Source organism: Neofelis nebulosa, chromosome 7 (genome assembly GCF_028018385.1).
Source record: "Neofelis nebulosa isolate mNeoNeb1 chromosome 7, mNeoNeb1.pri, whole genome shotgun sequence".
Taxonomy (NCBI): Eukaryota; Metazoa; Chordata; class Mammalia; order Carnivora; family Felidae; genus Neofelis; species Neofelis nebulosa.
Window position 1 is genome coordinate 61,941,981 of NC_080788.1, and position 19,191 is coordinate 61,961,171.

Consider the following 19,191-nt stretch of genomic DNA (forward strand, 5'->3'; position numbering starts at 1 on the left):
CACCAAATGGACCCAGGCTAAGGTGTGAAAATCCTTCTACGGTGGCTGATGGCAACCCACTAATGCTTAGCCTACCAAGAGACTTTTAAAAATAGCTCCGTCAGCTGTGGGTATGTGTGTCAGCATTTGTGTCCATGTAGGGAAGCCTGTCTCTTTGAAGGTTGACCTCAAATGAATGAGTGGGTGGGCCCCCTTGAGTCCCCTTTAAGCTGTTCAGAATCAGGTGCTATGGGTGCCAGCTTTGACTGCAACAGACTAACAAACCCCCTGCTCCATGGGAACCAAGAGCTGCCTTTTTCTGCCTCTTACAGTCTCACAGTCTCACTACCCCATGGGTCCACCTTTTGGGTCTCTACTGCATTAACTGATTTTTTCTATATCCCCATAAACCCAATTTTAAAATATGCTGATCTCCTGATGTTAAATGCTCTATGCAAGTTTTAAGCTGGGCCTAGAAAGATGCAGGTCTCCAACAGGTTGTGTTAGCTAACAGATGAGGTCACATAGTATGACCTACACATAGTGTGGAACCATGTTCTCCCAGCCTGAATTCTCCCCTCCAAACTGCTCCCCAAATTCCATGAGGATTTCCACTCCTACTGACCATAAGCACTGGAAGCTTCCAGCACTCGCTGCCTGGGGTTGCCCTCCACACCCAGGATGGATATATCCAATATCACTCTGAGTACATGCTTCTCCACCTTGGATATATATGAACACTTGTCACTGGACACAGTTAATGCAATTGTAGCAGAGTATGTATGTGAACTAGATATAAATCCACGTATATTTAAAGGGAAGGACATCCTGGGGCACCTGGGTGGCTCATTCGGTTAAGCGTCTGACTTCAGCTCAGGTCATGATCTCACGGTCTGTGAGTTCGAGCCCTGCTTGGAGCTCTGTATTGACAGCTCAGAGCCTGCTTCAGGTTCTGTGTCTCCCTCTCTCTCTCTCTGCTCCTCCCCCATTCATGCACTTTCTCTCTCTGTCCCTCAAAAACGAATAAATGTTAAAAAAAATTTTTTTTAAATAATAAAGGGAAGGACATCTCTTTTTGCTCATTGAGTTATAGCCCATAAAGAAACTGACATTGTGATCCACTTGAGCTATCCTCAGTCATCACCATTGGATGAAGCGGGGCTTTCCCAGTTTTATACATAAGAATGTTCAAAAGCCAACCAGGGTTCAATGTCACTGACTTGTGAATGAAGCTCTTGGGACCCAGATTCATCCTATTACTATTCAGATACATAGAACTTATTAATTTTTCAGTAACTATTAATAACTCAGTAAGAGTTTATTCATTATTCAGCAAGAACTAAACAACCACAAGCCTTCTCTGGCATTACGGAACCCTCCAGCTGTTGGTCTTTGACCATTAAGCAATAACAAGCAACATTTTTACTCCTCTTCCTGGTGTATCCAAATCCATGATCTCTTTTGATTCTCATACCCACAACCCTGTGAGGTAGGAGTTAAAACTCCCAGTCTTTGCGTGAGTAAGTTGAAGTGGAGGGCTAGAGTCACCTGGCATTGCTCAACAAGAGGCAGGGGTGGCAGGGCGTGAACCTGGCCTTCCAGCCCCAGGTCTCATCATGCCTCTCCTTCTCTTCTTTCTCTTCCCTCTTGTCTTTCCTGTCCCCCTTCTTCTCAGTTTTCTGTCATTATAAAGAGGAAAAGATCTCAGACTGTTTCCACCTCCTTCCCCAGGACCATCGCCTGGTCTGGCCCTCAGTCCTGTGTTTATCTGGAAAGACTTCTTTGACACAGAAGGGCAGGAATGAGCCTCCAGGCTGTCCCCTCTGTTTACCAAAAGTCTTTAGAAAATTACAAGGTGCCATCCTGCCAGAAGAGTGCTGTCTTCACCCACATCCCATGTGGTGTTCATAGTGTTGTGTGCCATAATGTATGCATTTGTATGTGGGAGGGGAGGGAGACCAAATGCCCTTCCCATGGTGTCCCTGGGAGTTAGGGACAATCAAAAGCCAAAGTTTTTGGCTCAAGCCAAAACAAAAGCCTCAAGTCTCAGTTTCCCACACTGTTGTCCCATAGGACACAGTTCATTTTCAATTCCAGATTTCCAACACCTTTAGTAACATTTTTAAATTCATACCCACAGAAAGCAATTAAGTCTGTAAGGACAGGAATGAGACAGTTGAATGCCAGTGCTGGCTTTGCACCTTCTAACTGGCTCTGTGACCTTGAGTAAGTCATATGAATTTCCTGGAACCAGGAGTTCAGTTAGGTACAGGGGGTCCCTTCCAGATTTAATGTTCCATGACTCTAAGGATTATAATTTACCTTATGACTTGATAAGCTTCTTAAAGGCAGGGCCCGTACAATAGTATCTGACCCTGTGTTATTGTCTTAGGATGTCCATGGAAGGGCAGGAGGGGTTGGCCATGCAGAGGCAGCACAACAGGAGACTCTCACGAAATAGGCCAGTAGAACATTCTGGAAGTGGAGGTTGAGGCTGAGAGCAGACTGCAAGCATGAACAAGGTACCTGAGGGTCCTGACTCAGTGCCAGACAAAGTGGAAGGAGGAAAGAATGGGGGCCTGGTGCAAGAACCGGCCAGTTCCTGTCAGGGCACCGGAGGCCTGGTGTCCAATGGCAGCCCATCATCCGGGAGCCTTGGTCATCAGCCAATGAACACCATGAGGGCTGAGGTGAGAGAGCAGGTGCCAGGCTGTGGGTGGAGAACTGTGGCAGGTGCACATCACCCACAGTCAGGCCAAGTGAAGCAGTGTTAGAAACTGGTGCCAATCCTACTGGAGCTGGGGGCTGCATGGGGAGTCAGCCTTCCCTGAGCAGAGGCCTGGCAACTCAAAAGGCTCACCTTAGGAGGTAGTGAGGGAAGCTTGGGGAGCCCTGCAGGGGTCTGGCACAACCCCCGGGCTGGGATCTGGGGTGGGGTTCAGTAAAAAGCCCTCGTAGGTAGTAGACTATGCAGCTTGGGACCTCCTACTTCAGTTGGGGCTGGTTCCAGAGTGGGGCAGGCCTGCGCATGGAAGGGAGAGGTATCCATAGGCCCAGTCCAGAGGTTCCAGTAGGACCGAGGCCAAGGAAATGACACAAGGACGGCTAGTGAGCAGCTGGTTCTCCACTGGAGTGTGGCAGCCCCTCCAAGTCCTTCGATGTTAGCCACGGCCTTCCCCCAACCCCACCAAACCGAGCCAGACATTCATTGTCCAAGGCAGGGAAATTACTAGTCTTACCACTTTTCATCATACCCTCAGGAATGCAGCTAAAGTCCAACACTCCAAATAAAGGATTCCCAAATTTGGGGTTTCTCTATCCCAAAGAATCATGTAAAAATTTTAAGCTGTTTTAATGTGAAAAAATAAGTAAATAAGTTTACTAGTAACAGAAAGGTTCAGACACATCTCTTCTCATCTGTACTTGTGATCAGTAGCCAGGCAGGACACTGTGTGCTTCTGTTAAATGACCTTTATATAGATGGGCAAGTTAGCATTGTCTGGTCTGAGCACGTCAGCATTTACATTACGCACTTATTTTAAGTAGCAGAATGTTTTTGGCTGTGCCCAGTGTGTGTCCATACACAGAGGCTCTCAGCTGAGCTAGAGGATGTCTCTGCTTATCCCCTTTATTCAATTTCCATTCTTCCACAAGATTACAGAAGTCTGTTTTCTTTAATAGGATTTTCCCTAGCTGCATAGTCATTTTCTTTTGGTAATCACTGTTCTGCTTTTCATCCGTTCCTATTTTTAGTTATTTTCTTGACTTCTAAATTACTCTGTAGAATTCTGATACACAAACAGAGGTTTTGTAATGAACATTTCTTCACGTCCTAAAGTTGGAAATCAGCAGAAGAGTGGAAATGTTCGGGGGACCTGGGTGGCTCAGTCGGTTAAGCACCCGACTTCCACTCGGGGCATGATCTCACAGTTCGTGAGTTCAAGCCCCTCATTGGGCTCTGTGCTGACAGCTCAGAGCCTGGAGTCTGCTTCGGATTCTGTGTGTCCCTTTCTCTGCCCCTCCCCTGCTTGCACTCTCTCTCTCTCTCAAAATTAAATAAGCATCTAAAAAACTTTTAAAAAGGGACACCGGGGTGGCTCAGTCAGTTAACCGTCTGACTCTTGATTTTGGCTCGGGTCATGATCTTACAGTTTGTGAGTTGGAGCCCTGCATCGGGCTGTATGCTGATAGCACAAAATCTGCTTGGGATTCTCTCTCTCCATCCCTCCCCCGCTCATGCAATCTCTCCTTCTCTCAAAATAAATAAATAAACTTAAAAAAAAAGAAAAAAAATTTTAAAAAGAATGGAAATGTTAAGGAAGGGGGTGACACAGCCAAACAGAGCCATCCAAGCTGGATTCACCACCCCTCGGGTGCAGTCCTGGGCGGGCTAGTGCCAGGTGATCAGGGTTTATGGAGCCTCCGCCTCATTTCCCCAGGGGTTCCTCTCCTAGAGGAAGGTGGTCCTATGCAGCTAGTCCTGTGCAGAAAAGAGTTCAGTGCCATCTTTTTTTTCTTTTTTAAGATTTTATTTTTAAGTATTCTCTATACCCAACATGGGACTCGAACTCACAACCCCAAGATCAAGAGTTGCATGCTCCTCCGGCTGAGCCAGCTAGGCTCCTTCAGTGCCACCTGTAGAGATCCCGGAGTTCACACCCTCCATGGGGAGGTTACAGGAATTCTCTCATCTCACTGTCCACTGGGTACAGATTTCTATGCAGATTAACTATTTACGTCAGATCAGACATTTACATCAGTCTTCAGTTTCGTTTCCTGGTGCTCCTGGGCACCAGCCCTGCTGAAACTTTCTTTTAGGTCTTGTGGTTAATCACCAGTCTTTCAGCCCAGGCGCCACCCACCCCGCTGACTCTCTGCACAGACGCAGACACGGAATAGCCCCTCAGGCACAACTGAACTGTGCCAGAGACCTTCCCCAAGCCTGTCGCCCCATCCTATCCCCAGGCAAGCACCACCAGCCCACTTAGGAAACAGGGCACTCATGGCATTATTCTGGCCTCTCTGGTCTCCCAGAAACGTCATCAGCCCATCAGCACCACGTTAGGTTAGCCAATGCTCATTCTAATCCTACACAGCTCCTGGCATGCGCAGTGGTCTACTTCACTGCCTCTGAGATGTGTAGCAGCCACACACACGGCACTGCCCCAAATACAGCCCCTGTTGTGTTACTGCCACACCGCCATCCATGCTCTCCCTCTCCTGGACAGCCACAGCCCTCCTACCTGTCTTCAGGACCCAATTTAGGTGTCATCTCTTCCTGACTCTCCTCTCCCACAGCCCTTATCTGTCACATTCCACTTCCTAAGATCTTTTTCTGGCTCCTCCCCATCCTGGTCCTTCTCGGGGGTTTTCTTGGCTCACTTTCCCTCCGTGGTCACAACCATTCCTGTGGCTCTGGTCACCACCTCTGCTCCAGCTCTCAAATCCAGCACCCAGACCAGCTCTATCTGGAGCTTGGGGCCCTCTTTCCAGGCACCCTTAGACAGCACCATCTGGGGCTCCCTCATGTACCTCACATTCTACATGCCCAGAAACAGACTTGTAATGTGTCCTTTGTGTCTCACCACATCCACCACCCCCACCCCCCACACCCAGATCCTTACCCTCCTGTCCTGAGGGCTGTGGCCCTGAATATGGGAGCCTGTTATGTATTATGATGCCATCTTGTTTGTCTTTCTGGTAGAGTTCTAAGTAACACGTCCTTACTGACATATACCCCTTCAGGTACATGCCTACATCATCAGCCATCTGAAGAAGGAAATGCCAAGTGTATTCGGAAAGGAAAACAAGAAGAGAGAGCTTATCAGCAGATTGCCAGAAATCTACCTTCAGCTGCAGCGAGAATACCAGATTTCTGCCGGGGACTTCCCAGAGGTCAAGGCAATGCAGGTACTGGGAGCCTATTGCAACATCAATGTGACCTTGTCTGGCTGGTTGCTGGGTCCACATTAGGGTTTCCTGGTTTAGGATAGAGAACGCCATGAATGCATCTTCCTAATGGTGATCCATGAGAACAGGCTTCTGAGAATAAAGCAGAGATTGCCTGGCACCCAAAACTAACCAAAAAGGGACACATTTCAAGAAGTAAATTTAGGTCACATGAAAAAATCAGATGAGCATCCCTCTCAGGCCATGTGTTGGCATTAAGTGACACCTGTTTTGGGGAATCCCAGAACCTTAAGGTAACGAGAGCTGCCATTGACCTCAGAGGTCACCCCAGGCAGCCTCCGCAAGCCTGCGCTGCGAGGCACTGTGGTAATACATGCTCAGGCAACAGTGCTTCTGCAGGCTCAGAGCCCTAATTAGAGTTCCGAGGGCTCCTGGGGCATTGCTGGCCTTCCCTGGGCACAGCAAGCTGTGCTCACTAAAGATTGTGCTTACGGGTCAGCGTTGGGCAACTTTGGGCCTAATTTTAGGGTCTCCCTGAGTTGTGCCTGGGCAGCCCCAGATGAGCCCGAATGGGTGCTGCACTCAGCCTGGCCTGACCAGTGCGTCTACCGCCCTGCCGTGGTGTTAGATATACACATCGATGCTGACCATATCTTCCCAAGTGAGGCCACCCACCTGGCTCCTCACAGAGCCAGACTGACCAGCTTTTTGTCCACTGCAAGGACCTGTCTGCACTAGAGGCCACAGTCCTCTCTGGAAAGCAGACCAGGGAAAGAAAACCCACGTCGCCCTCTTTGACCCCCTCGTTTTCCCACATTTGATGGAGATGTGGATTCTGAGAAATATGATTCTCGCAGGAGGAAAACGAGTCTGCAAGTACAGTGAGGACTTATGGGGACCCACCACGGGGACCGGTTGGGACGTCTGTGCCCTGCTTCAGTGGGTGGAGAAGGCCTGACCTGCCCCGATGGCCACCGCCTTGTAGGAACATAGGCCTGGATGGTTCACGAGAAGTTGCAAATCTAGATTTGTGCCTAAAGTCCCCTGGTTTTCAAATTTTAGCTCAAACTTTCAAAAGTACTACATAGGCCAAACAGAGCATCCCTGCAATGGTGGCTATACCCTGGAGATCTCTAGTTCTCATCTTTTGCCTTGAGCCACAGAGGAAGGCGGGGCTGAAAGAAGAGTCGTTGGAGATATACAGCTGGAAGGTGGGCCTGTGAGCTGCCTGGCTGCCTCAGGAGGGCGTAGGAGGAGAGATCACGGAGTGGAGGCAAAGATCAACAGGCATCAGGAGGGGAAGCTTTGACCTTGAGGAGTTTTTTAATGTAAACTTTCTGTAAAGGACACATTAACATAGGAGTGGGTCATCCTTTTGTGATGACAGGGTTCAGGGTGCTAAGTGCATGTGGAATATATGCTCTGGTCAGATATGACTTAGCTCGCTTCAGAATAAATCCAGAATATCTTTTTTTTCTTCCTGAAATGAAATAGGTATCCCTGTACTCAGAGGAAGAATTGGGGTTTTTTTTCCAATCACACGATGGCTGGGCTCCTGGGGCCTCTGGAGCAGTCTTCCTGAGCGGGTTCACCTTCACACCCTTGGGTTATGCCCTACACCACATGACCAAACTGAGGGGACATGTTTCCTTGCATCCTTAAGATATTTAAAAAAAATTTTTTTAATGTTTATTCATTTTTGAGAGAGATACAGAGCATGAGCGGGTGAGGGACAGAGAGACAGACACACACAGAATCTGAAGCAGGCTCCAGGCTCTGAGCTGTCAGCACAGAGCCTGATTCGGGGCTCAAACTCATGAGCCGTGTGATTTTGACCTGAGCCGAAGTTGGACACTTAACCGACTAAGCCACCCAGGCGCCCCACATCCTTCAGATATGTTTAAAGGAAATTGGTTCCTTGACTGAAATGAAAGCTATGAATAAATACATCATGTGTACTCTGGCCTAATGGGGCTTCTGTGGCTCATTAGCCTGCCACCCACAGGAACATGTTGCTCCAAAGACCTGAGGCACCACTGAGCCCAGCAGGAAGCCACCGTAAGCCTCCTTTCAGGACCTGCAACCTGTCCCCAGAGGAACTCCCATAAAGCAAGTAGCAAACCGCTACGAGAGCTTCTCATGACCATGTTAGCCTGGGCCTGGCCATGTCAGAGGAAGCCCAGGCCTCTCAGCTGGAGCAGAAGGGCAGTCCCTGAGGAAGAAAACAAGGAAGCCATGTGCCGCTCTTCTAGCATCTCAGGAGAGGCCTTAGCCCCTTCATTAGACACCTGAGTGCCTTAGGACTTGATGCAAGGAGTGCCACCTGACAGGTATCCTCATTCACCTGTGTTCATTCACTCAGTCACCAAGAAATATTAAGTCTACCATGGCCAGGCACTGTTCTAGGTCCCTGGAATAAATCAGTGAACAAATAACAAAATTCCCTGCCCTGGATTACAGTATTTCCCACTATGACTGTGGCCGGCAATGGAGTTCTGGCAGCAAAGCCTCCTGTTAGGACATGTGCTCTTTGTTACGACACCAACACTGTTGCGCTTCCAAGCAGTCGATTTATTTATACAGTGGCCGTCTCCCTCATAAGGCTATAGCTCCATGAGGCATTCAGTGATCCACGTCTCGTTCACTGCCATACCCCCAGTACCTGGGCTGTAGCAGGTGCCCAACGAAAAGGTGTTAGATGAGCTCACTGAGAAGTTAGTGTGTGTTCATATCCTAGCAGGCGGTAGGGTAGTGAATTTCTCAGACCCTGACCTAACCCAGAAAGCCACAGGGCCTATGAATAGACCAGCAGTTTTCAGAGCAAGCCCCTGGAATCTGGAAGGGATTCCTTCATGGGAGAGTGGCCAGGCCCTCGTCACACCACCCCAGACCCTTCAGGGACTCCTCGAGGAACAAGGCAGGCCTGGAGCCCATAGGGCATGCTTACCATCGCCTGATACTTCCAGCTAGTTTGCTGTCACCCAGGAAGCTTTGGGGGCTTGATGGTGTGGGTCAGGGCCTCTGTCGTCTCTGAGTCTGTTGAGCATCTGACATCCCCTTCAACACAGGTGTTTAAGCTCACATTGACTACATCTGGGACAACACTGGGGACCTAAGTGTGGAGATCACTTTTTTATGATCTTTCCACATCTCAGGGTCACTCAGAGAGCTCGCCGATGCCAGCTTTAAGTCTCTGTTCTCCCTGTGCTCTCACAGACCAGGCTGGCTGGGGTGACTCTTAGCTGTAGCGATAAACTGAGTGTATCGTGAAGGCTTTTGCCCAGTGCTGGGAGAGGCCCACGACCTGCTGGTGAAGCAGCCTGTGTCTGCCCTGCATCCTTTTGCGAGGGAATGTGATTTACCACACTGATAGGTCCAGACTGGAGAATGCTAGCAAAGCCACTTTTATTGCAGACTCACTTGTCCTCGGAGAATTTGGCCCCCTCAGCTGATGAGGTGGCAGCGTTTCAACAGCAGAGGGCAGCAGAGCCGTCCCCACCTGCTCAGCCTACCTGTAAATTGGAGAACTGCTTCTAGTGAATTCTGGGAGGAAGTGGGCAAGAGATAGCCCAGCGACAACTGGGCTGGGAACTGACCTTTGTAGCTTGGGAGGGAGAAGTTCCAGGATCCAGGGCTCAGTGGCTTTGATGGATACAACTGTTGAAGGGTAAATCTTTAAATTCCCCAGTGTGTATTCATCCCAATAAAAAGATTTCTGTTTTGGAGAGAACTTGGTGGAGGGGCAGAGATGGCAGTGGTTTAACTTGTACCCCACACTCCCTGGTCAGGCCTTGGGGGTGAGGGGTACCCCAGGGATGAGAATTTAGGGTTGATTTCCTATGTGCCCTCCGGGCAAGGGTGGCTGCTTGCTGTTACTTCCTGTCCACCCCTGCAAACATGTGGCCGTTTCTTCTTGCCAGCTTTCCAGAGGTTTATAGTCTGGATCCGCGAACCCTGCAGGCGGGTGGAAAGTTCAGGCAGACACCGCCCTCATTCGTCTGCTTGGCCAGACACAGGAGCTTTGTGTGCGCTCAGAGCTCAGGCTCATTCATGAGGAAATAGGGTAGGTGTCCGTGCACCCAGGGGAATCCAGACTTGTTTACCCCAGCAGCACTCAGATTTTTGTGTAGGCTGCCTGCTCTCTCCTCCTGGGCTTTCTCTTCTCAGTTCCCCCAGCTGACTGAGATACTGGCCATAAGAGCCCAAAGTGTTGGTAACATTGTTTAGAGCTGGTTTTAGAGTGAATTGCAGGTGACCAAGGTCTGTCAGTGAGAATAGCAACACACAAATCAGAATGTGTCTAGAAACCAAGCCCACACCACACTGAGACCTGACGGCCCCAGAGTTTACTGAGAAGAGTGTTGGAAGCACCTCCCTAGAGGTCTGTCAAGCCGTTTGGCTTTCAGCTCTGTCCCTCCATGTGAAGCTCAAGGCTCTGCTTCTAAACAACAGCACAGGATGTCTGCCCTGCTGGTATACTCTAGAGACCACAATTTTGACTCTCCATTGGAAACAACCTAAATGTCCAACCACATGGGACAGGGTAAAGGCAAAATGGCCCAGCTGTACAGTTCAATATTAGATAGCTATTAAGATGAAGAATAAGATTGTATAAAAGTTATTATCACAGAAAGATGAGATACGTTTTTTCTTAAAAATCCAAGTTGTCAAGCAGTGTGGTCTTAGTTCAGTTAAAGTGTGTGTGTGTGTGTGTGTGTGTTTATGTGCATGTGTATATTTATAAAAATGGCTAGAAATGTGTGCTCAAAAAACATTAGCAGAAGTTATTGCTGGGGGCCATCTGGGTAGCCCAGTCAATTAAGCATCCAACTTTGGCTCAGGTTATGATCTCACGGTTCGTTGGTTCGAGCCCTGCATCAGCCTCTGTGCTGACATCTCAGGGCCTGAAGCCTGCTTCACATTCTGTGTCCCCCTCTCTTTCTGCCCCTCTCCCGCTCGCTCTCTGTCTCTATCTCTGTCTCAAAAAATAAACATTAAAAAAAATTTTTTTAAGAAGTTATTGCTGGGTGATAGAGTTATAAGTGATTTACATTTTTGGTCTATCAGTTTTTCCCCAAATTTTTACAACAAAAAAGTGTGATATTTATGATTGCACAACGTTTTGCTTTTTTCCCCCCTCCCTGCCTATCATATTACTTCTCCCCAGAATAGTCAGGTCTGAGGGTATATGAAACCCCTTTTACTCAAGAGTCTCCCTGCCTCATCTCCAGAAAATTGTACACCTGGATGGCCCCTTGCTGGCCTTCTAGAATTTTCCTAACAGAAATACTTTACATAAAGTCCATATAAAAACTGGCATATCTGGAATTTTCTGCATTTATTTGGCAAAACTGCTGTTGAAGACATTTTTCAAAGATCATAAAAAGTCACAGGTAACTCTCACAATTCAGACAAAGTTTGTTTTCTTGCAACAAACAGGTGGTTTGGTCCCTCAGACAATGAGGGGGTGTGCCCCCCAGCAACCTGGCAGCTGAGGAGAATAACTTTTCTCACCTTAGATGTCTGATGTAATGGTCCCTTTCCTCTCTGTCTTAATTACTTAGCTTTTCCATTTCTTTTTTGTTTTAAGATTATTTATTTTAAAAGAGAAAGCACATAAGCTAGGAAAGGGCAGAGACAGAGAAGGGGAGAGAGAAAATCCCAGGTAGGCTCTGTGTTGTCAGCACAGAGCCCGACACAGAACTCAAGAACCAAGAACAAGCATCCAGGGCTTCACCAACTGAGCCACCCAGGTGTCCCTTAGCTTTTCCATTTCTAACGACTTTCTTCTATTTCATGTTACCATATTTTCACTGTAAGCTAAGCCAAGTCCTTCTTGAAAGAAGGATCTAAAAAAAACTAAAAAACTAGAACGTTCTCCCTCTTTTATAGCATAAGCTCCCTGAGGGCAGAGATTATGGCTCTTCATGGTTATATTATCCCCAGGCTCCAAAACAGGGCCTGGCAAAAACAAATGCCCAGTAAATGTTGGATGGGTCAATGGAGGAAGGATGGATGGATGGGTGGATGGATGGATGGATGGAAGAATGGATGGATGGATGGATGGGTGGGTAACCAAGGAGAACCAGAGTAGGAGGGCTTGTGTGGCATCTATAGTCAGCTCTCCTCCAAATCAGGCAATTGTTGTCCTAGGACCCTCCCCAGTGCACATGTTTCTGCACTTCTGTCTGCTGATGGGCCTGTTCTCCTGGGTTGTGGAGCCTGGACCTGCCCTGAGCTGGCTGGTGATACTCAGCTCTATTGGCTGGATTTCCATTCGCCCTCCCCATCTCTACTCTTCTCCTACTTAGCAGTTTCAACTTTTATTTATTTGTACCTTAAACTACATTTTTTTTAACTGATCCAAAACCAAAATCCTTAAATAATTGTTTTACCTAAGTCAGTCCCTCTGACAAACTTCATGTTACAGTACAAAGAGCATTAGTCAAGAGGCAGGAGCCATGGGGTCTAGTCCACCCTGTGTGCTGCCCGTAAAACAGAGTTATTCAAAGTTGCCCTTCCTTACTCCCAGCATTGTTGTAAAGATCAACAGAAGTGTATCATAAGATCACCTTAAAAGATAAAATGCTAAATCTCTAGAGCACTTTAAAAAAAAAAAAAAAAGCAAGGTGCCCCTGCGTGGCTCAGTCGGTTTGGAATCTGCCTTCCACTCAGATCATGATCTCACGATTCATGGGTTCAAGCCCCACATTGGGCTCTCTGCTGTCCTCTCAGAGCCTGCTTCAGATCCTCTGTCCTGCCCCCCTCTCTCTGTCTCTCTCTCTCTCTCAAAAGTAAATAAATAAAAACTTGGAAAAAAAAAAAAAAAAAAAAAAGGACAGGTGCCTGAGTGGCTCAGTCAGTTAAGCATCCAACTCTTCATTTTGGCTCAGGTCATGATCTCACAGTTCATGGGTTTGAACCCCATGTTGGGCTCTGTGCTGACAGTTCAGAGCCTGGAGCCTGCTTCCGATTCTGTGTCTCCGTTTCTCTGTCTGCCCCTCTTGGGCTCATACTCTGTCTCTCCCTCAAAAATAAGTAAACATTAAAAAAAATTTTTTTAATTAAAAAAAAGGCAAGGTTGAAGGAAGGTTACCTAAAAGCCCTAGGATTATCACTTGTGTGGCCACTAGCCAAAGATTAGCTACTATTAAAAAAAAAAAAAAAAAAGTTGCATTCCATGCATCTTGTTTCTTATTCTGAAAACAGCTCCTATATCTGGTGAATTCATATGTGGGGTCCCCACCAAAGAGAAAGCTCTGGAACAGCCCAGGAATGGGATGTCTACTTAGAGGAGAATTCTGACTCCAGCTATCCCACTCCCTATCTGCTTCCTTTTTTTTTAAGTTTCAAGTTTTTATTTAAATTCTAGTTAACATATAATGTAATATAGGTTTCAGGAGTAGAATTTAGTGATTCATCACTTACATCGAACACCCAGTGCTCATCACAAGAGCCCTCCTTAATCCCCATTATCCATCTAGCCCATCCCCAATGCACCTCCCTCCATCAGCCCTCAGTTTGTTCTCTATTGTTAAAGTCTGTTTTATGGTTTGCCTCTCTCCCTCTTTCCCCCTCCTCCCGCCATGTTCAACCTCAACCCAATCTCAAACACCTCCAGTTACAAAAAAAGACTAAAAACAGTCCTCTCTGGAAAAAGCCTCGCCAACCTTTATGTGGGTAGAAGACACCCCTCTTTCTCCAATGCTCTGACTTATGGGAGAACAGATGGAGTTAAAGGAGAAGGAAAGTCCACTGGCCAATACTCTGAAAGTAACTGGTTGGGTACCAGTAACCCAGAGGATACCAAAAGAGACTGATATGATTCATTACCATCGGAAATGAAAGTGATTACGACAGCATTTATGTACACACAGTGTCTCCTTTCAAGTTTATGATTCCCCCACAAGACCTCAATTCTCATGCCCCCTCCCATCAAGGCAGAAAACCAGGGCAACAAGGAGGTGTTAGTGATAAGTCCTTGCTGTGAGAGCTGTTTGTCAGAGACCTCTCTCAGTCAGTCAGTCCCTGGAAGGTGGGTTCAGTGCTTGGAGGCAGGGCCACTGGCTGGCCAATATGCTGATTTTAGCATCATGCTTCTCAATATCCTCATACGGAGTCCAGGACAAGTCATGCTGTAGCTTGCAGGTGCCAAGGAGGTCATATGGACAACTTGTCCCCTTTGGAGAAATAATAGAAAAATACTGCTGACCACTCTCCCATTTATAAAGGTAATAAATGTTGCCAGGTTTTTTTACTATATTACAAGCTACATGGTGCAAGTCAGCATCTCTGCGAGCATCTTCCAGTACCTTCCTGGCTTGTTCTTATAAATGTTGGATTTGCTCAGCTACGACTGTTATTTTGTTGGGGGCATTTGCTCGGATGACTTCGTCAGCCTCCTCGACCCGTAGCTGGCTGAACTCTTTGGTCTGCGGGGACTCCCCCCGACTGCCCCGGCGTTTTGGCGCCCCCCATGACAACAGCTGACCCTATCTGCTTCCTGAAGAAAGGGCATGTGACCAAGTTGTGGTTTTTCCTTTTGCAGGAACAGCTCGAGAACTACGACTTCACCAAATTCCACTCGCTGAAGCCCAAGCTGATCGAGGCAGTGGACAACATGTTGAGCAGCAAGATCTCGTCCCTGATGCACCTCATCAGCCAGGAGGAGATGAGCATGCCCACGCAGCTCGTGCAGGGCGGCGCCTTCGACGGCACCACCGAGGGCCCCTTCAACCAGGGCTACGGGGAGGGTGCCAAGGAGGGCGCCGACGAGGAGGAATGGGTGGTGGCCAAAGACAAGCCCGTCTACGACGAGCTCTTCTATACCCTGTCACCTGTCAATGGCAAGATATCGGGCGTCAACGCCAAGAAGGAGATGGTGACATCCAAGCTGCCCAACAGCGTCCTGGGCAAGATCTGGAAGCTGGCGGACTGTGACTGTGACGGCATGCTGGACGAGGAGGAGTTCGCACTGGCCAAGCACCTCATCAAGATCAAGCTCGACGGCTACGAGCTGCCCAACAGCCTGCCCCCCCACCTTGTGCCCCCCTCCCACAGGAAGTCCCTGCCGAAGGCCGACTGAGAGGTGGGCCACTCACAGGGCAGGCAGCGGGGGGGTAGGCATCAGGGACCTGTGCCTGAGGCCCGTGCCACTGCTGACTCACTGACCCTAGCCAAGGCACTGCCCTCTCTGTGCCTCAGTTTCCCCACCTATGGAATGAGGAGGGCACACACTGGACACTAGATGAGGTTCTTTCACCTTTAAAATTCCCCGAGTTTCTATTAAAATATTGGGAGGAGGGTGTGGATAAGGAGATTGAAGGGTTAAGAAAAAAGAGAAATTGACCAAAGAGTACTCCGAGGCCTGGAGAGACCTAGACGTGGAAGCGGGCTGTGCACAGCCAGACAGCCACAGGGAGTGAGCCGGGGGCTTTTCTGGAGCAGGGGGAGCCTTCCGCACTGAACCACATCATTGTGCACCTGCCTTGGCCCCTGTCTGTCCCTTAGAGGGCACCCAGAAGGAGCAAAGTTGATCTTATTTATTTCATTTCCTGTTGTATTGAGAGTGGAAAACAGCAGAGCACAGAGCGTTTCTGCTCTCTCCAGACCGCCTACCAAAGAGAAGACTGCTTCCCCTGGGTGTGAAAGGAGAGTCCCCTTTGCCTGTGTGCACCCCTGTCCCTCCTGCAGGCTCTAGCAGCACAGGCAACCAGGCCAGCAGAGAGCATTTGTGACACCCGACACCCCCCTGACTAGCCCACCCAGAGCTCCCCCAACCTGGGCCCTTCCCAGCAAAATTGCATTTGGTTAGGAATTTGGAAATCAGAACCTTTATTAGCCCTTGGCAAGATTTCTAGTATTCAAATCATGTTGGAGTCTGAAGGTTGGTTTTTCTTACTGGTCTGTCCAGTAATTTGTAGCAAAGTCTATTTATATCATATTCAAACTATAGTAAAGGAATGAGGTGGTTCTCTGTAGTCATCAGTTAGTGTGGTGACAGGTCCCCAAGGCCCCTTGGACGATGGCAGGATTTAAATTCAGCAAAACCATGTCTTGGTGCCTGCAGCGTGCTCGGTCTGGGGACACAAGGGAACGAGAGGTGAGCTTGCCCCAGGGTGTCAGGTAGAAAAGGTCATTCTCTAGCTTTAGACGCTATTTTTATTAAAAAAAAAAAAAAAAAAAAAGAAAGAAAGAAAAGAAATAGGCATCTTTATTATGTCCAGTTTTTCTTTCTTACAGGAAAAGCCTTTATACAAATAGGATGGCATCTTTCATATGAAACCTTTGTCTTTAAAAGGCTGTGAGGTTCAAACCATGCATGCTCCTCACAAGGCAGGATTGGGGCACATCCCGCACGTGGGTTCCTGAGTGTTCTGTCTGAGTCCTGGTATAAACCTCTCTGGTCCACACACTCAACTGCCTGTCAGATGGAAGTGGTTAATGCTCACTACCACCTTCCCTCCTTCGTGGGCTGCAGTTTGGGTATTCATTTCATCATTATTTATGCAATTAAAAAAAGAGAGGCGCAAAATGGTGATGGCTGCACGGCATGGGGCCCCACCAGCACCGAAGTGAAGTGAAGTCAGAACAGTCCCGCCTGAGCCTTCCAAAAACCACATTTTTTTTTCCTGATGTTACCAGTAATATCAGGGTCAGAAGTACAGAATTAAGAGTCAATTTTTTTTTATTTTGGGGAAGTATTTATCCAGATGCCAGCCCTTGCACTCCCTAGTTCACTTTTTAAATAATGTCATTTTAAGAGAAATAAATTCATAATATGATTTTTAGTCTTAATGAGCACTTTTAAACTCATTAGAAACCTATAGAGGTTTATAATGTCACTACTCTCATATTAGCAGATGGGTTGGTGAACGCGTGAGGACTGCCCCAGGGTGTACCCACAAGGGAGCCCACCAAAGGGCAAAACAGAAAAGAGAGAATTCATCGGTCCAAAGGTTTAGAGGTGCCAAGGTTAGCTGATTTTCCACTCAGAACTATCCTGCTCCTTTAATCTTCTCAGTTGTCATATATAAACACATACACATACATGCACCACATGAGTATGTGTTCTTGACACTTGTCAACATGCATATATGCAGATATGGCCAAGTGTCGTCTATGCAGAGACATACAGGAAAACTATATTAGAGGACAGCAGACTGAGGTGTCTGCTTTCTACAGGAAAGGAAACTTCTCTTGGTGGTGTTGTGATCCCTACCCCATACGCTCAGGTGGGACAACATCAGGCAGCTGCATGCTTTCCCTGCTGAGAAAGAAAAAAGAAAAGAAGTCACATGCCCACTTTTCTTAACATCTCTTACAACATGAAGTCAGTCATCACGAAGAGTTGATTGGAAAGAGCAATGTCCCTGGAGGACATTAGGGATGGCTGCTAAGGCTGAGGACCCGTATCTTCCCAGGACCCGCACAAAGTTCCCGGGGTCTGTGTCCAGAACCCCTCCCTCCTCGTGCAGCAGGGCTGGGGGATGGCAGAGCCCTCCCGAATCTGTTCACACTGACCCAGCACGTGGCCCTCCCTACACCACCCAGTTTTCAAAGCACCCCCTCCCCGGAGTGTCTGCAGCTGGGCGGGGTAGTGGAGGCAGGTAAACTCTAGCGCTGTGACACTCCCCACGCTCTCCACAATTCCACGGCAGAAACTCTGCTTTCACAAGATGCTGCATAACACAAACCTCTGCAGCCTTGAGTTCAAGAGAAAAAGCAAATTCAGGCTGATCCTCCCGAAGACAGCTTCCAAGTCGTAAGCCTACTAATGAGGCCCTCCCTCCTGAACCTATCTGCAAAGAAACGTTGCACCAAGACCTATCAAAAACCTCCAGTTTCGTGGCGACGTGGGGACACCCAACCTGCTCCAGCCTCAGGCTCCAGCCCAGCATTGTATACCGATACCTTCCTTACTGCGCTATGCAGGGCCCAGGACTGGTCGCTCTTCAGTGGGGAGGGCCGTTCATTTAGCTGGCCCCCATCCCTCCAGGGCTGGACTGGGTTCCCCTTGGAGCCCTTGTCATTATGCAGCAATCACATCTTTGGATTTGGAGGTGTGACTCCTCCTGCAGGATGGCGGGCCTTTGAGGAGCTCAATTCTTGTGTGTCCGGGACTGGGTTTCCAGGTGGGTCAGAGAGCACATGAGGAGAAGCCAATGCCTCCCGCCCTCCTCTCGACCCCTGCTCATTTTCGGCCCACTGGAGAAGCCTCAGCAGAACCGTGGCCCCACTGCCGCTGAGCACAGCCCTTTTTCATGTTCCACCGGTTCCCCCCGGGAGCCGCCTCTCCACCACACCAGGAAGGTCTCATACCGCAGTCCGTTGTCCAGCGTGGGGTTTCACCACCAGTCGTGGCCCGACTGCCACCACTGGGACCTCTCCACTTTGCACCATTACACGCCTTCGGTACTCCCAGAGCAGTACCCCAGACGAGTTGTCTTGAAAAAAGGGAAGCATTTAACAGCGGCACTGTTTCCTCCGTGGAATGTAGCAGAGAAATAACCTTCTTAGGACAGATAACCACTGAGTTTATCCAGGTGAACGTGGGCCTAATTTAAGAGTGTATCAGGTTACATGTCAATTAGCCAATGCAGTTAATACACAATGCTTCTATTTTTTTTTTTTTTTGTAATCCTGTTTCCAGGTGTCAAATAAAAAAAGACACAATCTGTTGATCAATAAACTTGTGAAAAATTCGCTAGCTTTCCTCCATTGGCTCTGGCTTTCCCGTGACTGTGTGGCAGTTGCCTCAGCAGTAAAGCAGGGATCCAAGGCGTTAGGGGGAGGGTGCATTCCTGCTGCGCACCATCCCTGTGACCCCCAACTCTTCCCGTGTCCTCTAAGCCAGGACATTCCCCAAAATGGGCCATCTTTAGCCGGAAAGCAACTCCATCTGCTCCCCAGCAGAGGTCAGGTCCAAGACCAAGCCCCAAGTGAGGATGACTGGAAAGCTGGACTGGAGGAACCACGGAGACAGACCCTTCCGAGGCTAGGGAGGGCATCACTGAGCATTCTCAAAGGAGAGAGCACCTGCCACGATGGCCTCTCCAGTTTGGAGGCAAGTCCCTGCGCCTGAAGCTGCAGTAGTGCTAGGGTTGGAGCCCCCTGGCTGGCACTGTTCCTGCCTCTTGTCACCTCACAGGTGCAGATACACATCCCCAGAGCAGACACCTGGGTTTTTCCTGCTGTCACCCATCTACCCTTGTGGTGACCCAGACCTGGAATTTCCTTCTCAGAGCACTCCCCCACTCAGTCTGAGCCACAAGCTTTGGGTGAGATAGACCCCTCTCCAGG

At 48.6% G+C, this 19,191-nt stretch overlaps 1 protein-coding gene across 1 annotated transcript in view; it reads left to right on the plus strand.

The window, feature by feature from the left end:
• Positions 1 to 18,609, plus strand: part of EHD4 (EH domain containing 4) — an 87,274-nt gene extending 68,665 nt beyond the window's left edge. The window contains exons 5-6 of the mRNA XM_058738127.1: positions 5,725 to 5,889; positions 14,438 to 18,609. Of these exons, the coding sequence (XP_058594110.1) occupies positions 5,725 to 5,889; positions 14,438 to 14,974 (702 nt within the window). The 3' untranslated portion in view covers positions 14,975 to 18,609. The remainder of the gene's footprint in view (positions 1 to 5,724; positions 5,890 to 14,437) is intronic.
• The last annotated feature ends 582 nt before the right edge of the window (positions 18,610 to 19,191 follow it).